This window comes from Pisolithus orientalis (genome assembly GCF_024613125.1).
Source record: "Pisolithus orientalis strain OTSU chromosome Unknown F5J12scaffold_2, whole genome shotgun sequence".
Lineage (NCBI taxonomy): Eukaryota > Fungi > Basidiomycota > Agaricomycetes > Boletales > Pisolithaceae > Pisolithus > Pisolithus orientalis.
This window is the reverse complement of record NW_026260783.1, coordinates 1114225-1133424: the sequence shown is the minus strand read 5'-3', so window position 1 is coordinate 1133424 and position 19200 is coordinate 1114225. Positions and strand designations below refer to the sequence as shown.

General features: G+C 49.8%; 10 protein-coding genes across 10 annotated transcripts; 5 read left to right on the top strand and 5 right to left on the bottom strand.

Annotated features, from left to right (window-relative positions):
- Positions 1 to 19: 19 nt before the first annotated feature.
- On the bottom strand, positions 20 to 1101 carry F5J12DRAFT_797622 (snare region anchored in the vesicle membrane C-terminus-domain-containing protein). The gene is made up of 5 exons (XM_051744175.1): positions 943 to 1101; positions 787 to 889; positions 668 to 734; positions 238 to 617; positions 20 to 178 (listed from the first exon to the last, which is right to left on the bottom strand). The coding sequence occupies exons 1-5, from the start codon at positions 1037 to 1039 to the stop codon at positions 97 to 99; spliced, it is 729 nt and encodes a 242-aa protein (XP_051604942.1). The 5' UTR covers positions 1040 to 1101; the 3' UTR covers positions 20 to 96.
- F5J12DRAFT_797621 (nucleolar protein 12-domain-containing protein) lies at positions 1102 to 2099 on the bottom strand. The gene is made up of 4 exons (XM_051744174.1): positions 1903 to 2099; positions 1748 to 1853; positions 1627 to 1699; positions 1102 to 1572 (listed from the first exon to the last, which is right to left on the bottom strand). Exons 1-4 carry the CDS (start codon positions 2016 to 2018, stop codon positions 1184 to 1186), a joined length of 684 nt encoding a protein of 227 aa, XP_051604941.1. The 5' UTR covers positions 2019 to 2099; the 3' UTR covers positions 1102 to 1183.
- A 35-nt stretch (positions 2100 to 2134) lies between these two features.
- F5J12DRAFT_797619 (FAM72 protein-domain-containing protein) lies at positions 2135 to 3848 on the top strand. Its single transcript, XM_051744173.1, has 3 exons — positions 2135 to 2568; positions 2635 to 2838; positions 2890 to 3848. The coding sequence occupies exons 1-3, from the start codon at positions 2233 to 2235 to the stop codon at positions 3457 to 3459; spliced, it is 1110 nt and encodes a 369-aa protein (XP_051604940.1). The 5' UTR covers positions 2135 to 2232; the 3' UTR covers positions 3460 to 3848.
- A 54-nt stretch (positions 3849 to 3902) lies between these two features.
- On the top strand, positions 3903 to 4835 carry F5J12DRAFT_191500 (vesicle transport protein). Its single transcript, XM_051738332.1, has 5 exons — positions 3903 to 4098; positions 4153 to 4244; positions 4317 to 4495; positions 4562 to 4643; positions 4699 to 4835. The coding sequence occupies exons 1-5, from the start codon at positions 4077 to 4079 to the stop codon at positions 4738 to 4740; spliced, it is 417 nt and encodes a 138-aa protein (XP_051604939.1). The 5' UTR covers positions 3903 to 4076; the 3' UTR covers positions 4741 to 4835.
- A 94-nt stretch (positions 4836 to 4929) lies between these two features.
- Positions 4930 to 6961, bottom strand: F5J12DRAFT_887809 (major facilitator superfamily domain-containing protein; the record flags this gene model as incomplete). Its single annotated transcript, XM_051747214.1, has 14 exons — positions 4930 to 5077; positions 5125 to 5243; positions 5294 to 5525; positions 5595 to 5717; positions 5772 to 5899; positions 5937 to 5991; positions 6043 to 6232; positions 6289 to 6397; positions 6450 to 6470; positions 6520 to 6558; positions 6612 to 6695; positions 6742 to 6758; positions 6809 to 6874; positions 6937 to 6961. 14 exons carry the CDS (start codon positions 6959 to 6961, stop codon positions 4930 to 4932), a joined length of 1356 nt encoding a protein of 451 aa, XP_051604938.1.
- Positions 6962 to 7495: 534 nt separating this feature from the next.
- On the top strand, positions 7496 to 8444 carry F5J12DRAFT_712121 (uncharacterized protein; the record flags this gene model as incomplete). Its single annotated transcript, XM_051740745.1, has 3 exons — positions 7496 to 7600; positions 7661 to 8235; positions 8288 to 8444. Coding segments are annotated over 3 exons (837 nt in total), but the record flags the coding sequence as incomplete, so codon positions are not given.
- Positions 8445 to 8584: 140 nt separating this feature from the next.
- F5J12DRAFT_902669 (WD40-repeat-containing domain protein) lies at positions 8585 to 9750 on the bottom strand (the record flags this gene model as incomplete). The annotated part of the gene is made up of 5 exons (XM_051748320.1): positions 8585 to 8738; positions 8791 to 9056; positions 9111 to 9186; positions 9242 to 9581; positions 9642 to 9750. The coding sequence occupies 5 exons, from the start codon at positions 9748 to 9750 to the stop codon at positions 8585 to 8587; spliced, it is 945 nt and encodes a 314-aa protein (XP_051604936.1).
- Positions 9751 to 10179: 429 nt separating this feature from the next.
- F5J12DRAFT_797573 (nucleoside hydrolase) lies at positions 10180 to 12061 on the top strand. Its single transcript, XM_051744172.1, has 8 exons — positions 10180 to 10225; positions 10278 to 10314; positions 10368 to 10423; positions 10477 to 10501; positions 10561 to 10728; positions 10788 to 11083; positions 11140 to 11542; positions 11590 to 12061. The coding sequence occupies exons 1-8, from the start codon at positions 10198 to 10200 to the stop codon at positions 11876 to 11878; spliced, it is 1302 nt and encodes a 433-aa protein (XP_051604935.1). The 5' UTR covers positions 10180 to 10197; the 3' UTR covers positions 11879 to 12061.
- A 433-nt stretch (positions 12062 to 12494) lies between these two features.
- On the bottom strand, positions 12495 to 13944 carry F5J12DRAFT_797563 (TBC-domain-containing protein). The gene is made up of 7 exons (XM_051744171.1): positions 13752 to 13944; positions 13563 to 13693; positions 13422 to 13510; positions 13182 to 13363; positions 13027 to 13117; positions 12825 to 12972; positions 12495 to 12768 (listed from the first exon to the last, which is right to left on the bottom strand). Exons 1-7 carry the CDS (start codon positions 13902 to 13904, stop codon positions 12630 to 12632), a joined length of 933 nt encoding a protein of 310 aa, XP_051604934.1. The 5' UTR covers positions 13905 to 13944; the 3' UTR covers positions 12495 to 12629.
- Positions 13945 to 13950: 6 nt separating this feature from the next.
- Positions 13951 to 17698, top strand: F5J12DRAFT_797538 (armadillo-type protein). Its single transcript, XM_051744170.1, has 16 exons — positions 13951 to 14258; positions 14317 to 14458; positions 14507 to 14580; positions 14639 to 14760; positions 14816 to 14957; positions 15009 to 15121; positions 15175 to 15242; positions 15288 to 15562; positions 15616 to 15895; positions 15943 to 16128; positions 16178 to 16302; positions 16349 to 16426; positions 16476 to 16829; positions 16880 to 16927; positions 16987 to 17200; positions 17253 to 17698. The coding sequence occupies exons 1-16, from the start codon at positions 14100 to 14102 to the stop codon at positions 17402 to 17404; spliced, it is 2532 nt and encodes an 843-aa protein (XP_051604933.1). The 5' UTR covers positions 13951 to 14099; the 3' UTR covers positions 17405 to 17698.
- The last annotated feature ends 1502 nt before the right edge of the window (positions 17699 to 19200 follow it).

Here is a 19200-nt window from a genome sequence, read left to right as displayed (position 1 = left end):
ACGTTTTCAAATAACAAGCCCAAGTCCTGTGGATACCAAGGATGGACATAAAATAGGTAGAATAGGGTACAGAGAGAAAAAAATCACTGGCTAATCTTAACCAAGATACCTCCAAATCAAAAAGAAACAGACGAATGTGAACACCGCCCCTGCAAGAAATATGTACATGTCTTGCGTACTGAGCAAGTCGTCAATATCTTGGACCAGCAAACTCCACAAAAATTAGAGAGTCCTTACCTCCGTCTCTCGATCCAGCTGATGACCTCGCGACTTAGCCCGAGCGTATTTGCCGCATCCAGCAGTCGTCTCTGGGTGCCTTTCAGCACGTTGCGCTGGTCCACGAGATTGTCCAACACTTCCCGACCCTGCGCGATGAACTCATCCAGTTTCGTTTCCGTGCTCTGAATAAAGGAGTGTTCGTGTAGTGCATGATGTTCTCGTAACGTTTGGTTCGGCAGCGAGGTTGGCATGCGGAATGGTGATTCAGAGTGCTGAGACGATTCCCCATTACTATGCAGATAACTTGAGGTGATCCGTCGCCTTGCGTCTGACCCTGCTGGTGACTGGAGACTTGAAGGGTTGCCTTGCAACAATTCATTCCGTTGTACCGCTGCTTTCTGAGCAGTCCGTGAGCACAACGCAAAGCAATCGTAACGGGCGTACATGCCTCGCTCTTAATTTTCTCAAACTGACCCTTCAGCTCCGCATAGTCGGCACGAAACTTCTGAACACGCCTACACGCTGGATTGCAGACGGAATACAGGGACGAATAGACGAATCACTTACATCTGAGCCTTTTCCTGCTTGGCTTTGATAATTTCACGTTTGGTCATGGCGTCATAGTCCTCTATTGTCCTATGCATGGCTGCCAGCGAAGCAGATATCTGTCCTAGCGGAGTGTGTGTCAGACTTGTCTGAAAGGTGGAAACATATGAAACAGACCTAACAGAGAAGTCGAATTGTCGCCATTCTTCAACCGTTCCAGGTCGGCAGTGAGTGAATTGGTTTGACGAACACCGAGTGTGTAAAGCGAATTCATCGAGCAGCAAGCAGTGAAATGACAGGAGGTGGTTGTTGACGGTGTGTGCAAGGGCGTGGTAACGTGTCAGCCTTGCCTTTCTGATCGTATAAGTACACTAATGAATGCTAATGAATACTAGAAGGTATTAACACGTCCTTGATTTCACCATCTTTTTTTCTTCCTTGATGCTTTTCCACCTGCACGCTCAGCCTTTTCTGTGTGGCGTGATTTTTGTTTTGCTCGTTCTGCAGCACGCTCTGCCTTAGTTTGATATTTCACCTTGGACCTCTTTTTCGACTTGCTTTTGGCAGCAGAATTACGCTGTCGCTGGTTTTTTCGTGTTTGCTCCACTGCTGCGGGCAACTGAGATGTTGAAATCCGAAGAGGTGTCGCGGACTTGGGATGCTGTTCTTCGTGGAGAAGTGCAGCTGGGTCGAAATCCTCCACTACGGTGACGGTGGCCAGTTGCTCCTCTCCTTCGTACTCCTCCCCGATCTCGCTGGCATTATTATCGACACTATTCCCGTCGTGGTCGTCGTGGTCGTCTTCGTCTAAAGTATGTCAGCGTTCTGACATGGGGGATAAAACAAAGCGAACGCGCATACCTACGATAGCTCCGCAAGCCTTTTCAACTTCGGCGACATTTCGCGCAACCCGTTCGGCGAGTGCGCGTCGACGCTAGTGTGAAGCTCAGTAGGCGTCTGAAACCAAGCATGGTACACATGCCTCCCGACGCAACTCCAGCCGCTGTTGTTTCTCCCTGAGTTGTGCACGTTTCTTGGCTTCCTCCTTTTTGGCAAGCTTGCGCTTGTGGAAGCCGGTGAGAAATTCCCTGACAGCGAATGTCGTTCATGAGCGAGAAATGAAAGGGACGCCCTCACCTGCGAGCATCGTCGTCAAAGACGATTTCTTTTATCTGGCTGTTCTTTTTGCGCCGCTTTGCAGCGATTGCCTTGTGAGACTGGGTGAGGATGGCTAAGTTGCTATTAGGCTGCATGGTCTGAAACAAATGAGATGGACCAAAGATTGCCGGCGGATCGGCGATGTCCGAGTTCCGACGTCGAAGTGATGATGAGAGATGTCCCGCCAAACATTCGCTGCAACGTAGGAGGCAATGGGAATGGGAATGGGAATGGGAATGGGAATATATTATTTATTACACTCAGCCTCCCAGGGCCCTTCTCTGCCCTTCTCTCTTCCCCCTCCCTGCCATGCCTGCCATGCACGCCCCCTCCCCTCACATCCCCATACCCCGCCAGTCGTCCCCCCATGACAGCCCCGCCTTCTACCACATCTTATCACCCTCCTCCCCCTACATCGACACAGCTGGGCATCGCAGTCCCACCCACCCCCTGTTCCCCTACACGGATGGTTCAATTCCACCTCCCCCCACCTTCAGCTACGTTCCATCTCCCCCTATCTTTGCCCCATGGCCATCCCTTCTCCAGCAAAACCCCTACCCTCCCCCTTCCGCACCAATGCCGCACAAAGTATGGATTCTGGATTGCAGGGCCTGCGACACCTTCTTGACCAACCGTGGAATGAAGGTAGGTCGTCATCCCGTGCTCTCCATCTCGACAGATTTCTCTGATCCCCTGGTCGGCTGACACTAGGCCGTTTTGCTGTTGAGACCCAACGTCTCTCTTTACTCGACAGATGCACTCCCAGCAAACTGTTCCGCTTACTCAACAAACCCCGATGCCCTGCGTTCCCCACCTTGCCGTCCTTTCGCAGCCCCGCGCACCTGCGAGTGCCTGACTCAAACCCTTTGTTGCCATACCTGCGGGTCATCCATAGGCTACATGATCGTGGTCCCCGTGAGTTTCGTATCGCTAACCCGTTGGAGTACTCTAATGCGGCGTTGTCAGTGCTCTCGGTGTACCTCGGTAACCGCGAACAATCGTGCCACCAACGGCCACCGTTTTGTTTTTCATTCGAGCGAGGTAATTGCTACTGTTCGACATTACATCCCCAACGAGCCCGGCGTTATTTCCGTGGATCACCACCCGCAACCCCCGTCTTCCCCTCCTCCCCTGACACCCGCACATCCAGCGCTTTTTGGTACGTCTTTGGAATTAACTACGGACGATCGAACGAGGTCACCTTCGCTTCAATCCCCCGACGCTGATCTAGAGGCAACGATTACGCGAAATTCTCACTCCTTGGCCTCTTCCCGTTCGGATTCGCCTGAACTCTCACCCTTATCCTCTTTACCTCCAACTTCACCACCGTCCTTACTTGCGACCCCTCCATCCCAAATTCCATACCCGGGAGACGTCCGGAGCATGCCCGGCGAACCCCCTGCGCGGAAGCTTAGGGCAGGGGACGTGCTGTATTGGCACCAACTATCAAAAACCGGGGAAATACCGGGAGTGGAGGAGGATCCGCGTGCCAGAATTCCAAATTGGAGCCATATATACCGACTTCTTGACCGATGAGAGACACAGCCGGCCACTAATAAAGCAGAAGCATTTGTTTCCTTTGGGCGCGTATCTTGACGGTAGTAATTTATTCCCGATCGATTTGGTTTCACTGCTTTCCCCTATGCACCATGTTTTCATAACGACCTCGCGTAGATATGTAGATGTAGATATGTAACTGATACCCACAGTGCCGTTCCCATAGCTGTCAACCCACGCTCAGCCACAGACATATTTCAGTTTGTGATCGCGTATATCGTATGTCATTTGGTTGTTATTGGGATCTTTGTACGGATACATGCTTGCTTTACCATGATAGATCACTCGTCACCATGTCAATATTTCCTGCTCTATGCATAGATTGTGTATAATGATGTTCGGTCGATGTTTATGTGTCCAATTGGCAGCTAATGTGTAGGGGTGAGATTTGGGACTAGTTCATATTTGAGCTAATTGGTTACCTACGAGCGTCACCCTACTTGCCTACAACGCGCGCCGCTGACGTGTCACGCGGGTCGTGATACCACTTGTGACCATCCTCAACGAGAGTCTTTACCAAGCCGTCGGCCCCAACGCTCAGGCATACCAATCGTCAGAAAGCCTTCCTGGGAGATAGACAGATATATCCAGCCAAGATGTGGCTCTCCGACACGCAAAGTTGGTTATCCTCTGGACGTGTTTCTTGACTGAAATTCACGTCCCATATCGTAGAGATTGGCGTTGCATTGACGACGTTTGGATCGCTTTTTATGATGCTGGGAGTGATGCTCTTCTTTGACGGAGCACTCCTCGCGCTCGGTAACGTGCGCCCGTCATATTCCTCTCCGACCACCACTTCAACCAATGGGCTGACCGTCTCATTATATCATTCACAGCTCCTCTTCCTTTCCGGGCTCACGCTCATCATAGGCCCTCACAAGACATTTTACTTCTTTGCGCGCAAGCAAAAACTGCGGGGAACCATGTGTTTTCTTGGCGGCGTTCTGCTTGTCTTCCTGAAATATCCCTTCATTGGGATGATCGTAGAAACTTTCGGTTTCTTGAACCTCTTCGGGTAAGTATCTGTCTCCCTTGCATTTTGACCATCTGCGTGCTCTCTCGAGGCTGATCCCTTTCTCAGCGATTTCTTCCCGGTAGTATTGACGTTCCTGCGACAATTACCCTTTATCGGCACGCTCTTGTCCCTACCCTACGTTCGCCCCGTATGTATTTAGAACAGCACGATGATGGGGAACCACCTAATATGTTCTGCTGCAGGTCGTAGATCGTCTAGCGGGTTCCAGAGTATCTGCAGTGTAACAACCCATTGCCCAGCACGCGTATGAACACACTTTACCATCACTCGCATCAGGGTCTTTCACGCCGTAGCACAAACACTTCGCGACGATGGCGAATTGGATTGAACAAGGATAATATTACACGATTTACATCCCACCTACGAGGGAGATATCTAGAGCATGGCACAGTAATGTTAGGAAAATGAGCAAATTATGTCGACTTCAGCAATTCGTCGTTGGCAGTCTGTTTCTCCGTGCTGTCACGCCTGAGGACCTCCGCTGGTGAGTGAGTATCGACTTGTACGTTGCGGTTGCGGATCGTAAACCCGTCTTTTGTTGCTTGGTGAATGACAAGGCCACTGGAGGAAGTCAGAGAGAGACAGCAGTATATGTCCAAGGCACTTACACGGCATACATAGTCATGGCAATGTAACCAGACATCGGTACAAGATACGAACGTCGAGTGTCAGCCTTGTCGGCTAAGGCGCCTTGCGCAGGTGGGTACCACGCGCCGCCCCCGACACCCTGCAAGGCTCAGAAGGTTGGATTTAAGGAGGTCCCGCTCGAAAACTTACCATGACGATAAGCCCCGAACCTCGTTTGGTATGAATACCGAGGTTTTTCGTACCAAGAGTGAAGATGCAAGGGTAGCAGATTGATTCGAAGAAAAACAAGAGGAATAAACACGCAACACCTCCGTACCCGGGTAACTGCGATACTAAAATGCAGAAGAGAGTGCAGAAACCGCCATAGCACGCGAGTAAGAATGCGGGATCGATGAAGTTTAGCACCACTACACCGACAAACCTGATCATACAGTCAGCTTAAAAAAAAAAAAAAACAGAAATGGACATGGGGCCGCGAAGACAGGCTCACCTGCCTACAGTGAATGTGATCTGGCAGAATGAGAACAGATCGCTGGCCCTTGACGCGCTGATACCAACTCCCTGGTCCTCAAAGTAGTTCACAGCGAAGGCCGCAACGCCGACCTGTGCTCCCCTGGTATCGCAGAATGAGAACCAGGATATCAATCAAAAGATGCTTCAACCTTACACATAAGCTGTTTGTGCAACCCATCCGAATAGGCAGTGATATTGCTTCCAAAACGATTCGTGCTCTCCGGAAAGGTCCTCTGCGGGAGTAGCACTTATTATTTCCGGCAGCTCAGCGAAGCTAATAATCTATCCAGCGTGTTAATAACAGAAGAATGTTCAGCACCCACAAAAACAAAATGTTGAGGACAACACCGAGTCCAGAGACGGCGAGGTAAACCCTGTAATCGCGATTCAGTACTTATCTGGAGATATAGACAGTTACTACACACCATTGCACCGTGCCGAGGGAGTTCGCATTTGCACCGGTGAAGAACCAACGGGCGGCAATCAAGGGTCCTGAAAATGAGGCAACACCCTGAAAACCCTGGCTGAAGTTCAGCCGAGCTGCAGCATATTTAGGGGTTCCCAAAACCGAGATGTAAGAGTTCGCTGCGACTTCTAGGGTAGCAAGACCGCAGCCTGGTTCCCGTATTGCGTGGTCAGATATATGGGGTACATTGCAGGAAAAAGCATACCAATGACAAATGTGCTGCCGACAAAACCTCCGTACTTCTCGAATTTAGCAGATGGCCAGAAGAATACGGCACCCAATGAATACAGGCCGAGACCAATATGGATACCTTTCTGTTTGCTGGGTCAGTAAGCAAGCCAGGTGCACACGCTTTTAAAATAACACCTTGTAACCTATCCGGCTCATCTACTCCATCGTCAGTGATCCGAGTTCTACAAGAGTGGAGACTGCGCACGAATGTGCCAGCAAAAGGTGCCCACACAAAATATGCTCCCTGTGACGAGTTTAAGGAGAATAGCCGGTAAACCTCGGTAAAGCCATACGCACGAAATACGCGAGTTGAAGCAAAGTACTTTGCAACTTTGAAATCCCGAATACCGTTTGAAAATGGGCATTCAGGACATCAAGAAGCTAGGCAGGAGTGAACAACGAGAAAGACGGGTGACGAGATTCTTACACCGTACGAGAAGCCCCCTGGGTAGTATATGACTGTGTTCACCAGTAATCAATAGCGTGGCACTCACAAGTAAAGAAGAGCGACGTTACGAGAGCAAAGGCATAGATCCTCTGTCTGCGAGAGAGCTCCGTCCCTGTGGGGGATTTGTTTTAGGATACTCGGAAGGCGGGATACGTGTGTAGTACAAGTGCATACCGGTTGTTCCTGCAGGCGGCGCCATAACCGAGCGAACGTTGGGACGTGTGGAATCAAAGTCCGTTTGCTTCTCGGATTATATATGGAACCAAAAGCTGGCGAGACGGCGTACAAGGGCCGGTATCCGCGGAGTCTAATATCTCCACGATATTAGCTTGGGTTCGGCATCGGTTCTGTTAGCTACGATCAAAGTCCTCCAGTGGAGTACATAATCTCATTTAGGTTGTCGTGCGCGTCTCCGTGAACGAAAAAGGGTGGGGTCGAAAACTTTGGAGAACCGACCGACGTTCGCATCACCTGGCCCATTTTCTGTCTCAGGTGCTGTTCTGTCAGCGGGGAGAAATGCAATAAAAAGGGCTCCAACATGTATTGCGCATTTGATCTCGGAGTCTCTGGTCAACACATGTGCCGGGTTGCCATAAGAAGTACTTGGTACCGTGTGGTACCATGTGGAGTACATCGATGAAGGGGAAGAACCAGCAATTCGCCTCATTTCTGATTGTGAGTCGCCCGATACTGTAGTAGTTGGCTGTGTTCTTGATATCTTATCATATAGCAACGATTCCCTGAAGTGAAAGAGCGTCATCCGGGAGAAGGCCGTCGCAGATGGAGACTTCGAGTGGCACAACAGTTCTGGCAGCAATGCCCATACACTGCACCGATCGTATGTTCCTAATCAAGTCGCTTGTAAGGGGTTTTTTGTTTATGAGAATATTAACCACAGATACCACTGCCAGACGTGTCGTCGATGAATGGAGATCACGTTGATGACAGTGACCCTCTGGATTGCATCTCCACCGAGCGACCTGAACTTGGTCTCATCGTACGAACGGATTTTGCTAACGAGGATGCTTGGGCATCATTCTGCAGTCGTCTTGAAGAAGGGGAAAGAGAATTCGTGGAGTGCGCTACTGGAGGCCAGGCCGCGAACGATAATCTGCAACCTATGGATCAGACTCCAGACCACACGGAAGATCACACCGACGAAAGCGACGATGACGACGAGAGCCCTCCCAAGATATTTTATCTCATTAACCCACCTGGCGCAGAACAACGTGCTTCACTATTGAACATATCAAATCTTATTGCGCTGCGCCTCCTGAACGATGTCGATGTCAGACCTGCTCCGAGTCCTCCACAAGGAACGAAGCGCATCAGAGTACAAAATAGGCTCGTAGATTTCAACGGATGGCAGGAGATCTACGTTGGTAAACAAGTTTGGATCTACGACTCCAAGTCGAATCTCGACCAGTGTGCCCGTCTTGTCAGCCAGAGCGGGGACATGTACGGAACAGCCACGTGAGTCCTTGAGATATACACTGGGGATACTACAACCGACCTGTTGTCGAAGAGGAGACAGCTGGCGTGCAAGAGTCTCTCACATCTGCGAACTACAGGTCCATATCTATTCCGGTGCGATAAAAATTGATTTCGGGGGTTTGGATCGGTGGGATGGCTTTGAGCGTCAACGTAACATGGCAGAAGCAGAACAAACTCAACACATATAATATACAATACTCATCTATTCGCCGCAACCGTCGATGTTTATGCAGGAGGCGAATGCAATGCTTTTTATATGCCAGCTACGGGGGAAATGGTGCATACTACATAAGTAATCATCCTCAGTGCGTCCGCCCTACAAAGAAATTTAGGAGGTGACAGCCCAAACACGGATGAGGTTGTCCGTGAAACCTCCGAATAACGTTTGGCCATCTGCCGACCATGCAAGCGACACACATTCGGGTTCCCGTGAATTGGGTCCAACGTCGACAAATTCAGGCTTGAGCTCGTCAACGATCGATCTGTATCAAGAAGACGTAAATATAATTCAGAAAGGAAAATGTAAGTACGTACTTGCTCTCAAGGTCGAAAATTTTGATGCAGCTTGCAGTCGCAGCGCACAACCAGTATCGGTTCGGCGAGAAGACAAGTGCATTGACAATGTTACCAGCTTCGAGGGAGTAGAGATGCTTGCCCTCGTTAAGATCCCAGAGCATGGTGATACCGTCCTTGCCACCTGACGCTGCCAAGGAGCCGTCAGGGGAGACGGACACGGTATTGATGTAGCCTGTGTGACCGTAGTGGTTGGTCTTCAACTTGAACTTCGACAGTTCCCAGACCTATACAAAACATGAGCCTCATTCATTCTCACGTGCAAATGGAGCTTTCATTACCTTCACGACCTTGTCCCAGCCACAAGAGACGATAACGGGGTTCATGACATTAGGACTGAATCGCACACACGAAACCCTGCAATTGAACACAATTAAGACGTAGGAAGAGTACATTTGTACGCTGTACTTGCCACTCGCTGTGTCCGTCGTCCTTGATGTCGTACTTGCACTCTCCAAGGGTATTCCAAAGCTTGATGGTCTTGTCCCTTGAGCCTGAGACAATCTGCCTGTTATCAGCACTGAAGCTGACGGACAAGACATCAGAAGTGTGGCCGACGAATCGGCGAGTCGTCTGGCCGGTGTTCAGGTCCCAGAGACGAAGAGTGTGGTCCCAAGATGAGGAGAGCGCAAATTGGCCATCCGAGGAGATAACAATGTCGGAGACGAAGTGGTTGTGGCCATGTAAAACGCGTTTTGGGTATCCGAAGGAATCTTCATCACGGGTCAACTGCCAGACGATGATTGTTTTGTCTACGCATTGGTCGCGAGGTGAGCGGCTAGAAATTGCCAGAGAGATGATATAACACATACCGCGAGAAGCAGTTAAAATCATGTCCTGGTTTTCCGAAGAGGTTGCGATGGCGGTAACCCATCCTTTGTGGCCGGCCAGGGAGCCCAGAAAACGTAGTGATTCAGCCATCGTTCGTTGTGTCGCCAGACGTCAGGAGACGTGCAAATCACATACGGCGTGACGTTGGGGGCGCGTGACAGCCACCGTGACGCCACTGCACAGTTCCTCGGCTAACGCCGTACTTAACCACCGCATTTGCTTCATTCCGAATTCTGTGTGTACTTTGAAGTAAGTGTTCAGACCAATTCTTTCAGATGATGTTACACTTTTAATATTTGCTACTTCGGAGGGTTCGCCCTATGAGATAGTTTTTCCACCAAGATCTCTGATTACTCTCACATCCCTTCCTATGGACAGGTCCACTGACGATTTTGTACAGGGACACGCCGATGACTATGGAGGTCAACTTTCCGTGTAGTATGATGTGGCGTGTAGCTTATTCTGTAACGCTGGGGTGCGGAGTTGAACCAAGTAATCCATCTGGTGTTGTACTGCTTCTTTCATACATACCTGAAAATGGCCACGAAGAGAATCCCTGTCATCAGTGAGACACGAAACTTGATGGGTTGTCAGTGTCTGACCTAGGGCGATCGCAGTCGACACAGATCCTGGAGTGGATGATGTCCTGGCGATGTCCGTATCACTACCGACGTGTTGTTCCTTTGTCTGAGCGGTCTCCTTCCCAGCTTGCTGGTACTAGCTTCCCCAGAACTTGAGATCTTGGCATACGTGGTCTCCTTCGGTGAGTATGGTACTTATGCCTCGACGATGACAGAATATAATCGCGGGAGACAGGAAATACGGATGTTCACGCCGCATAGTTGAGTCCTCGAAGGCGTTTTCCTGTTCTCAATGCTCAGAGAGTTTGTCGAGGAACAGTGAGAACATATATAGGTTATATCAAGCCGTTGGTCGTCAAATCGCTTCGCATCCCGAAGACAAAGCACGATTTCCCAACTTTTCCCCGGAAGTACCCCCTATCCTTGTCTTGGGCCCTGATGGTCCGCTCGAGGGAGGACGTCACCATGCACAGTACTTTCATGGTAGGTGAGTCGACCTTGCGGATAATGAAAACGTCCTACCATCCCCGCTCTCACTTGGTTTAGGGATGGTCTAGGTGACGTCTCCCAAAGTCATCCGGACTTGAACGTACACTCGGAAGACAGAAGTAATGTCTTTCGTGGGAACTTTTCAGTCACGACGAAGTCTGCAGTAGAGGTCGTCCTAGACTTGCTGCAGTCCAAACCAAAACGAAGCATAACCTACATTGCCCTCGGGCCTCTCACGGGGCTTGCACTACTTCTGCGCGGACATGGGGCAGTCGTACGGGAGAATATTGGTCGAGTCGTTATCATGGGCGGTGCTTTGGATGTCCCAGGAAATTCGACCCCTGTAGCAGAATGTAGGTTGATATTCCGTTGCCATCCTCTTGTCTACTTATTGCATTAATCCCTCTAGTCAACATATATGCAGACGCGCATGCAGCTAACGAAGTGCTTAGCTTTGACACCTCAGAGCGCGGCCTCCCTCCAAACAGGGTGGTTTTACTTCCTCTGGATATCACAACCGTTCATGAACTTCGGTTCCCTTTCTACGTCAAGCATATAGATCCGACTTTTGAATCGACTCGCAAACCATCCGTTGCATCTACAAAGTCACCTCTTGTTCATTTTTCGAGCGCTTTCTTTGAACGGACTCGAGAGGTTATGATAGAATTTGGAAAGGACGCCATGGAACTACACGACATCGTTGCCATCTGGTGTGCTCTAGAAAACCCTCCAGATCCGACAGACAACGACGATGGCCTGCCGGTCATGTCCTCTAGCTGGGTAGTCGTGAAACGCAAGTTTGCTATCGAGAGGTTTGTTCCTCAGTGCACACATAATGGCAAGATTTTGATGGATTTAGAACCGGAGAGCTTACAACAGGGATGATGGTCGTTGACCGAAGGGATGACCCGACGGCATACGCTCCTGGTTCGAACCGGGCCCAAGTTCAGTCTCTGTTAGAGCGGTATCACCAGTCGCATGGCCTACTGGAGTCGATCGCACTGCCGGCGCAGGTGGAAACTGAGGATCTCATCCTTCCAAGCTCTAGGACCATTTCACGGAGTGGTATACCGTGTGTGGTGCAGACTCCAGGTGCGGATGCACTTCTATGTCTGTTAACAAAAAGAGTATGGGGAGTTGATGTCTGAGTGAGCGACAATATGGTTGTCCATACGTTGTACGTGTTCACCATGGAGCAGTGGTTTCGGAACTGGGTAGTCAGTCACACGGCAACGAGGCATATACGAGGGTGCTATACATCTTTCACGGACCATTTGAAGCAGTATGTCAGCACTGATGCATCGTGGACCCGGTTGAAAGCAAACTACCTGCGCTACAACATCAGGAATGTTTGCGTGAATAGGGATTTACCAGGGCGAAATCAAAGTCCTGCGAGTGAATTTGGCAGTGCTGTCGAGGACCTCTGTGCTTCCTCGTGTTCAAATGCTCCCCATGATATTATCACGTTTGTTCAGATGACCTGCGCAGGCTACAAAGACAGGAGCTACATGGTTCCTTCAACCTTGTGTACGAGGCTTGTGAATAAACTGACTTGATGAGCTGGACGATGATTACGAGGTCCGAAGGCGACCTCGATCGAAGGAGGGCATAGACAAGGGCGCCCGTTCCGCACACTGGAGTATATAGTAGAGCCAGTACATTTCCTGGCAAGCCCTCAGCTATTGAATCGTATCATAGGTCTCGCATTGCACAATTTTTCCGGGTCCTGCATTGGTCGGGTGCAGTAGATACGAAGAATGATTTCCGAACGACTGGTTTCATCAAAGACCGAGGTAACAACGACATGTCAGATAGACTACATATGAGGAGAAATACAGCCAAAAAACGGGGTGGATTTTACACAGCGAGTCTAGAAAGTGGAATCGTGCCGTCACAGTATTACATATCCCGGATTTCGTATGGGTGCCGCACAAGTTCGTCGTAAAGTTCTGTGGGTAGGTCTCTGACGAGGGTGACCGCGATACCCATGACAGGGGTCGCTTCTAGTGGAGGGAATGTCCTCAAGAGTTTCATCGGACTGATTCAAGGGTTAGTATTACTCTATTTATGAAAATCATGTGAGAACGGAAATACCTTGAGGAATTCATAACTTCATCCCTTATCAGCAACAGTTGGGCAATAACACATAATACGTTCAAATGCACGCCAAATGCAAGGAGGAAGTCCCATAACTGAAGAACCTGGTCCAAGGGAGGTGTGCATGCGCACAGCGTGAGGACGGCTGTGCATTATTAGCAACGATGTCCCCCGAAATCCGAAGAGAGCAGAGACAAACATGGAAAGGCATAAATCTCTGCAGATAGGTTTTTCATTCGGAGGTAATTGAAAAGGTCCGGGTCTACGATCTGCAGGCAACGGTCGAGAAGCTGTGATAACAGGAATATAATATAACTGAGTGGACGGGGACCATTATGTTCAAACAATACAAACCTTGAGGCCTCTGTGAACGCCTTCGAGGGTTGGCTGCACGTAGAGTGGACACGCCTCCTCTATGAATTTGGCGAAGCAGTAGAACGCTTCAAGTTCCGAGGGCATCGTGTACAAGAACGGGGCGGCGAGGACGTTCATCCCTTGCACGTATGTGAAGCCAAGTTGTTGGGTTTCCTGTCGGTCTGAGACGTAGGATTGGGTCAGAAATACTTACTCGAGCGCAAACTGGTTGATATTTACCGTGGTTCCGCCACACGAAAGCGTCTAGCAGACGGACGAGCATATCTTCGCGGACGCGTTCCTTGAATCCACGATCAGTGGCAAGAGTCCTGCAGAGCCATCAGGCGACGACGTATCGCGCGGGTGCTCGCACGCAGTTACCTGAATGTATCATTCCTGATTTTTTCCCTGACCTCGCAAGGTCCCCTGGAGACATACTGCAGGAAACTTTCCGCAGAAATATCCTCGACTCTCAGTAGAATCTTCCATATGCGGGGTCGGAGGGTTGGGTCCTACGAGTGCGATGGTTGAGCCGCCCTGTTGAGTCTGGAATGTAACCAAGTAACGCACGACGGTGGAGGGAATACCCTCGACTAGAATCATCCGTCTCAGCTTTTTAAGGCTATCATCGACATCCCCAGATCGTTTAGACTTGGACGACTTGGGCTGATGCAGGATCTTGTTAAAGGAGTGCGCTGCCGCCGACTGGCCTGAGGAAGACATTTTTGAGTTCCCAGTTTGGTGTTGCGTGCTTGGTCGTTCCGCCGTACAGCGCCAGAGCCCACATTCGCGACTATATCATCGTCACCCCATCATAAACCCGGTAGGGTGTACATCTCAACGACAATCTACCCAGCAGAACAGAAGGGGCGACTAGTAAGGTCGACGAGTGTAAGATTATCGACATCCAAGGTCATCATGGACGTGTCATTCGCGTCGTCTGGAGCAATGAGTCGCGCACATTACAGTCTCGTCCGCAGAGTGGAGACCGCTACGTCCGTCCAAGCTGCTGACAGGGTCATACTAGACGAGATTAATACCATTCAGAGTACTCTGGAGCAACCGCATCTATCAATTGTACGTGGTATTTCACAAGCATTTCCTCGAGGTTTTTAGAATAGTCGCGTGGACACAGAAAGTCTGCAAGGAATCCTTAATTCTGTTGTTGTATAGCGCGATGGCTCTCAGTGTAGCTTCACCTGGCGACCTCAGCTTCGCATTCCACCATGCCGTGAATCTTGCGGAACTTGGCGAGAGTATTCTGGATAAGAGAATTGGTACGTCTTCGTCCCCGGGCCTTGCAGAAACGTACGAGCCTCTTGTAGGTTATACCTTCTGTTTGCAAATGATGCCCCCGAATCACGAGTTACATCTCATGCTCGTCAATACCCTCCGCAAAGTAAGTGCATATGCATTTACGTTCCTTATGAACCCCTGGAAGCTGAATTCGTGACAAGGACCTCGAGAGCACTTCGATCGGTCGCATCTGTTTAGCTATGGATATTCTTATGCAAATTCGCAGCGAGGACGTTGCCCCAGCAGTCCAGTCGCGGCTTCGATTTTTCCTTCGCGACAAGAAGTGAGTGATGGCACTTTTCTCCCTCGTCCCCCATTCAGGTAGCATCAACCCCTAGTGACTCAGTTCGGAGGCGGGCCCACACGGTATACTATGCTTTGTTTCACCGGGATCCCGACCACGTTAAACGCTTGGAGGAGTTGCTAACACATGCCGGGGACCCTGATATTATTCCGTCCAATCTGGTGGTGGCTAGCAAAGTATGGAGTATATTCTGTGATGACCGTGTATGACGCCGACGAACTTCGTAGCTCCAGTCGGAGTCCATGGCGCGCCTTCTAAACTCTCATTTACACAATGCCTGGCTCAATCCTAAGCATTCCGTATACACTATCCTCCGAGCGCTTCGTGAAGGAAGAATGAAGTCAGTTGTCATCTCTAAGCACCGTTATCGTTTGTCACTGAGCAAGTGTTTAGTCTTGACTCCAGAAACGTTCCCCTCATCTTTGATGTCGTTAGACACGCCTCCCTCCCTCCGACACAGGGTACGCCTTGACTCCTACCGGAAGCCCGTGCTAAGTTTAACAAAGCCCTCCTCGATGCCTTCGCACTTCTGTCAACTATCCCATCGGATGTGATCACCGAGTATCAGGCCAAGTTGTCATATTCACCTGCGGCTGGCATCCGCCACCTGCTCAAATCTAGCAATGCGAACGAACAGTACATTTTTATATCGTGTTTGAGCTTCCTCGATCCGAGCTCCTGGGCTGGGGATCGACCAGGGAACCCAGCTGTATTTGATGAATGGGAAGTTCAGGAGATAATCAAACTCTTGAATTCCCATGATAATTTGATCAGGAAAGCAGTAAGATAAAATCGCCTATTGCAATGCGACGGGGTTGACGAGTGCATCACTAGACTCTGAAAGTTCTTTATTCTGTCAATCCAAGCATAGTGGCGACCTATTATTCCCAACTAACACAAAGCGTACGGCCTGAACTTTCCGTGGCGGCCAAAGGCGATTGCGTCCTACGTCTCCTCGATGTCATGGAGGTACAATGTCAGGAAGACTCGGAACAATATGCGAAGCTCTTCAAGGAACTTTTTGCGATTGTTGAAGGCGATGTACAAGGTCGGATAGAAACTCTGCCAGTGCTAGAGGGCTGCGTTGATAGGGTCCTCAATCGTGTCCGGGATGGTGTGTGTCGCAGCATCCCCAACCTACAGCCGCTAAAACTTATTCAGCCGATACGATATCTCGAATATCGCTGGTGACTGCACTGGTTATTCCTCTTATAGAACCAGAAAATCGCGTTGGACCAACGCTAATGGTAGTGATTTGTGCTCTTGTGTGTGAGCACTGCGCAAAGCTTCCGATATCTCCGGTCGAGATCCTCCGAGGAATGGCAAAAAGGCTTGTCCTCTTTTCCCGTGAGTGATGAAAAATTATAGGAGACCACTAGCACATACCTGTGGTTAGCTTCCCTGCAAGATGTCTGTTTGCTATCCATGTTGCGCCTATCGGCCGAGTGTAGTGAGGTGCCCGAGGAGGTCATTCGAGCGGTGCAGGAATTGTCACGATCTTCAGGGAGGTATATCCGAAATGTGAGTAAACGAGACGTAGCATGCTGCCACATGCTGAAACTTTTAGCGATGTGAACAACTTTTGAGCTTCGCTCGGCAGCGGCACATCCTCACCGACATAATATCACGAGAACCTTCCTCTTCTGTATGTCGACCAGAATCACTTGGTATTGAGGTTATTAACTTGGAGCAAGCTTCCAGATTTTCTTTCGTCATTGACAAAATATCAGCATAGTTCTGCCGGCAGGTCGTCTCCTCGTCAACCAAGTTCTGAGAGTCCCGGATCGTTGGAAGTTCACCATCCTCTATCAGTGGTATCTCTAAACAAGCTGCGATATGAAGCATATCCAACTCCGCAGCCAGTGTCCAGTCTCAAAAATCTTGCAGGTCAGCGTCCGGATGAAACTTCTTTGCGCAGCCCGGGGAATGTCGGAAAGGGCGTGTCTAAAGAAGGTAGTACAACCATGCCCCCCGCTGAGCTCGAAAATACGGTAACACCGGGAGAGTTAACGCTCGCAGTCGCAGAACATTGGCTTGAGTCGGACCAAGTACGACGGCTCGTTGATATCCATGCACGTCTGACTGTATTTGCAAACAGGCAGCTCAAGTGCACGAGGATTCAAAAACGGTGGCGCTAGATGATTTGGTGGGATGCATATCTCATTTGTCAGTAGTCACTGGACTTTTACTAACCCACTTTATCAGGCATCGCGCGTGGATTTAATTGCTCTGGATTCGCCGTTCATCGCAGATCATGTGAATACCCGACCAGAACCCGATTTCGAGGAAAGATGGAACTCCATGCAGAATTCGAACTTAAGGGGGTGGTGCGAGGCGTCGACAGATACAATACTAGAAGTCCTGCGAACCTTGCAACTGTACATGCGGGTCATCGCCATTGACCAGCCTCCTTTTGAAGGTTGGGTGCACCTTTCTGTTCTGCATCAGGTCACTCCTGATCTTTACCACAGGCGAGGTTAAGGTCCTGGTGCATGCAGCACCCGCTGACAAGTACGCAGCGCTCCGACTGCGAGACGGAAATGATGAAGGCTGCTTATGGAGGCTGCGATGCGACGACTTGGCATTGAGAATGACAATCAAGAGACTTCTTGAAGGAATGTGAAACCCAGTATAGTATCACTGACAGCACTTCCGGGTGCATAATGAACGGTTGGCGAGTTTCAGTTAACCGGTCTGGCATAAGGTGTTGGAATAAAGATGTATCACAGGAAAAGCTTCTGCAAAAACAGAATGCTGAGTGCATCCGCAAGCGGCAAATGGTTTGTCGTGTAAGACGAAACATGGATTGAAATGGTTGTTATAGAGCACATCTCGCTTACAGTAAACGTCGCCTCGGGACTCTTGTAGTTTGATATATCATCAAAGATGATAAATTCGAATACACCACATATTTTGGAACTGCCACGCTGTTCTTTTGTGCCACACGTTGAATCGGTAGTATATTCAGTACTGGCAATTAGTAGAGAGTGACTTCGGCAACGTGTCCACTCATATCGCAGGCCTCTGTTGATGCTGGGTACATATCCAACGCCATTCAAGCTCGTAACCCCCCTTTTCTTCGACACCAATAATCTCCGGGTATGGCACAACGACGAAAAGGTATGCAGCGACATGGCTATCTGAAACGGGGAACCTGTCAATTCCCACATACTTCACTGCGGTGTTCTGAATGAGGGTTCCATAGCTAAGTCGAGGGATATCCCCAGGAACATGGGCTCCATCGAATTGAACATCAAGGTAAAGTAGGTGAGTTTCGGGCAATGATATAGAAGGGCCGTAACTCCTCGTAATGTGAGGTGAACCGCAGGATGCTCTACACCATGGTAAAATAAATGGAATGCCTCCACATGTGGCCAAACCTCGATCACATACTCCAAGTCATTGTCTGTGAACATCAGGCTATAAGACGTCTGAAATGGAATGACCCTGAGGCGATGGCAAGCTTGGCAGGGTTCGGGCATAGGTCGCGGATAAGCAGAGAGTTGCGCCGCAGGGAAGATGCCTCAAGAAATAAAACCAGAAGAACTCTAAAAGCTTGTACTGTGATGAAATCAGGGATGACATATCGACTAGTGCTTGCAATGAGTCGACACCATCTGAGAATGCTGAACAGCAGACATTTATCTCAGTAACCTGACTAAGGGGAGTCCAGCGAAGCAGGTCTCCGCACGATGCAAGGAAGACAGCCCGGATATCGAAAGCACCAAGTTGGGGGAAGACGTTGCCGCTGGCACACTCAGGCCCAGGGCCGATAGCCATCGCAATGCCTTTGCCTGAGCAAGACTGTTCAGCAAATCGCAGGAAGTCGCATTAGACCTAACAGTCTCCAGATCGCGGAGGTCGGAGACCACCCTAGAAAACAGATACACAGCTTCGCCGGAGATTGAGATCTTTGAGGTTCCGTCCTGGTCGAACGGGGCGCTGCTATGCTCAATGTGTGCATGTTGGGGCAAAGTGCTGGTATGGGAGGGAAGTCGAGATACGCATAGAATGCACCAGGGATGTCAAACTAGAGTGCAGACAAGCGTATGTGCAAAGAGAAAAAGGAAGAAAGAAACGATGGCTTGGAAGTCTGTGTGGATATCTTCGGTATTCCTCGTATCGAGAGATATAGACACTCCAAATGATAATGTACGAAGGTTTGGGAAAAGAAAGCTTAGATCTGGCGGGACGATGTGGGAGCCAAACTATATGGGGGCGGCGTTAACGTGGTGCGGTGTGTGAAGTCTGCGAACACGGCTTGTGAGTCGCTGGACAATGTTCCAGCCACTGTCACGGAGTCGATGTTTTAGTGTCAGGCACTATGTTGGTGGTGTCTCTGCGCCCATCCAAACGATGAAACAATGGCAGGTCCTTACTGGCTTCCATCTCCTTGATGCGATTCTTGCGGAGGAGATT

What these genes read in the sequence shown, in the direction of transcription:
- F5J12DRAFT_191500 (XM_051738332.1), top strand. Translation starts at nt 4,077, where the DNA reads ATGTGGCTCTCCGACACGCAAA. An exon ending in GTGGCTCTCCGACACGCAAA is followed by an intron (nt 4,099 to 4,152) that starts GTTGGTTATCCT and finishes CCCATATCGTAG; the next exon opens with AGATTGGCGTTGCATTGACG. An exon ending in CCCTACCCTACGTTCGCCCC is followed by an intron (nt 4,644 to 4,698) that starts GTATGTATTTAG and finishes GTTCTGCTGCAG; the next exon opens with GTCGTAGATCGTCTAGCGGG.
- F5J12DRAFT_797538 (XM_051744170.1), top strand. Translation starts at nt 14,100, where the DNA reads ATGGACGTGTCATTCGCGTCGTCTGGAGCAATGAGTCGCGCACATTAC. An exon ending in CTCCCTCCCTCCGACACAGG is followed by an intron (nt 15,243 to 15,287) that starts GTACGCCTTGAC and finishes AGTTTAACAAAG; the next exon opens with CCCTCCTCGATGCCTTCGCA. An exon ending in AAGGCTTGTCCTCTTTTCCC is followed by an intron (nt 16,129 to 16,177) that starts GTGAGTGATGAA and finishes ACCTGTGGTTAG; the next exon opens with CTTCCCTGCAAGATGTCTGT.
- F5J12DRAFT_797621 (XM_051744174.1), bottom strand. Translation starts at nt 2,018, where the DNA reads ATGCAGCCTAATAGCAACTTAGCCATCCTCACCCAGTCTCACAAGGCA. An exon ending in GGCTGGAGTTGCGTCGGGAG is followed by an intron (nt 1,700 to 1,747) that starts GCATGTGTACCA and finishes GCTTCACACTAG; the next exon opens with CGTCGACGCGCACTCGCCGA. An exon ending in GGCTTGCGGAGCTATCGTAG is followed by an intron (nt 1,573 to 1,626) that starts GTATGCGCGTTC and finishes GACATACTTTAG; the next exon opens with ACGAAGACGACCACGACGAC.
- F5J12DRAFT_797573 (XM_051744172.1), top strand. Translation starts at nt 10,198, where the DNA reads ATGGCCACGAAGAGAATCCCTGTCATCA. An exon ending in GTGGATGATGTCCTGGCGAT is followed by an intron (nt 10,315 to 10,367) that starts GTCCGTATCACT and finishes TCTCCTTCCCAG; the next exon opens with CTTGCTGGTACTAGCTTCCC. An exon ending in CGCAAGTTTGCTATCGAGAG is followed by an intron (nt 11,543 to 11,589) that starts GTTTGTTCCTCA and finishes TGATGGATTTAG; the next exon opens with AACCGGAGAGCTTACAACAG.
- F5J12DRAFT_797622 (XM_051744175.1), bottom strand. Translation starts at nt 1,039, where the DNA reads ATGAATTCGCTTTACACACTCGGTGTTCGTCAAACCAATTCACTCACT. An exon ending in TTGAGAAAATTAAGAGCGAG is followed by an intron (nt 618 to 667) that starts GCATGTACGCCC and finishes CGGACTGCTCAG; the next exon opens with AAAGCAGCGGTACAACGGAA. An exon ending in AGCTGGATCGAGAGACGGAG is followed by an intron (nt 179 to 237) that starts GTAAGGACTCTC and finishes CGACTTGCTCAG; the next exon opens with TACGCAAGACATGTACATAT.
- F5J12DRAFT_797619 (XM_051744173.1), top strand. Translation starts at nt 2,233, where the DNA reads ATGCCTGCCATGCACGCCCCCTCCCCTCACATCCCCATACCCCGCCAG. An exon ending in TGACCAACCGTGGAATGAAG is followed by an intron (nt 2,569 to 2,634) that starts GTAGGTCGTCAT and finishes GGCTGACACTAG; the next exon opens with GCCGTTTTGCTGTTGAGACC. An exon ending in GCTACATGATCGTGGTCCCC is followed by an intron (nt 2,839 to 2,889) that starts GTGAGTTTCGTA and finishes CGGCGTTGTCAG; the next exon opens with TGCTCTCGGTGTACCTCGGT.
- F5J12DRAFT_797563 (XM_051744171.1), bottom strand. Translation starts at nt 13,904, where the DNA reads ATGTCTTCCTCAGGCCAGTCGGCGGCAGCGCACTCCTTTAACAAGATC. An exon ending in AGGGTATTCCCTCCACCGTC is followed by an intron (nt 13,694 to 13,751) that starts GTGCGTTACTTG and finishes TCGCACTCGTAG; the next exon opens with GACCCAACCCTCCGACCCCG. An exon ending in GCGTTCACAGAGGCCTCAAG is followed by an intron (nt 13,118 to 13,181) that starts GTTTGTATTGTT and finishes CTGTTATCACAG; the next exon opens with CTTCTCGACCGTTGCCTGCA.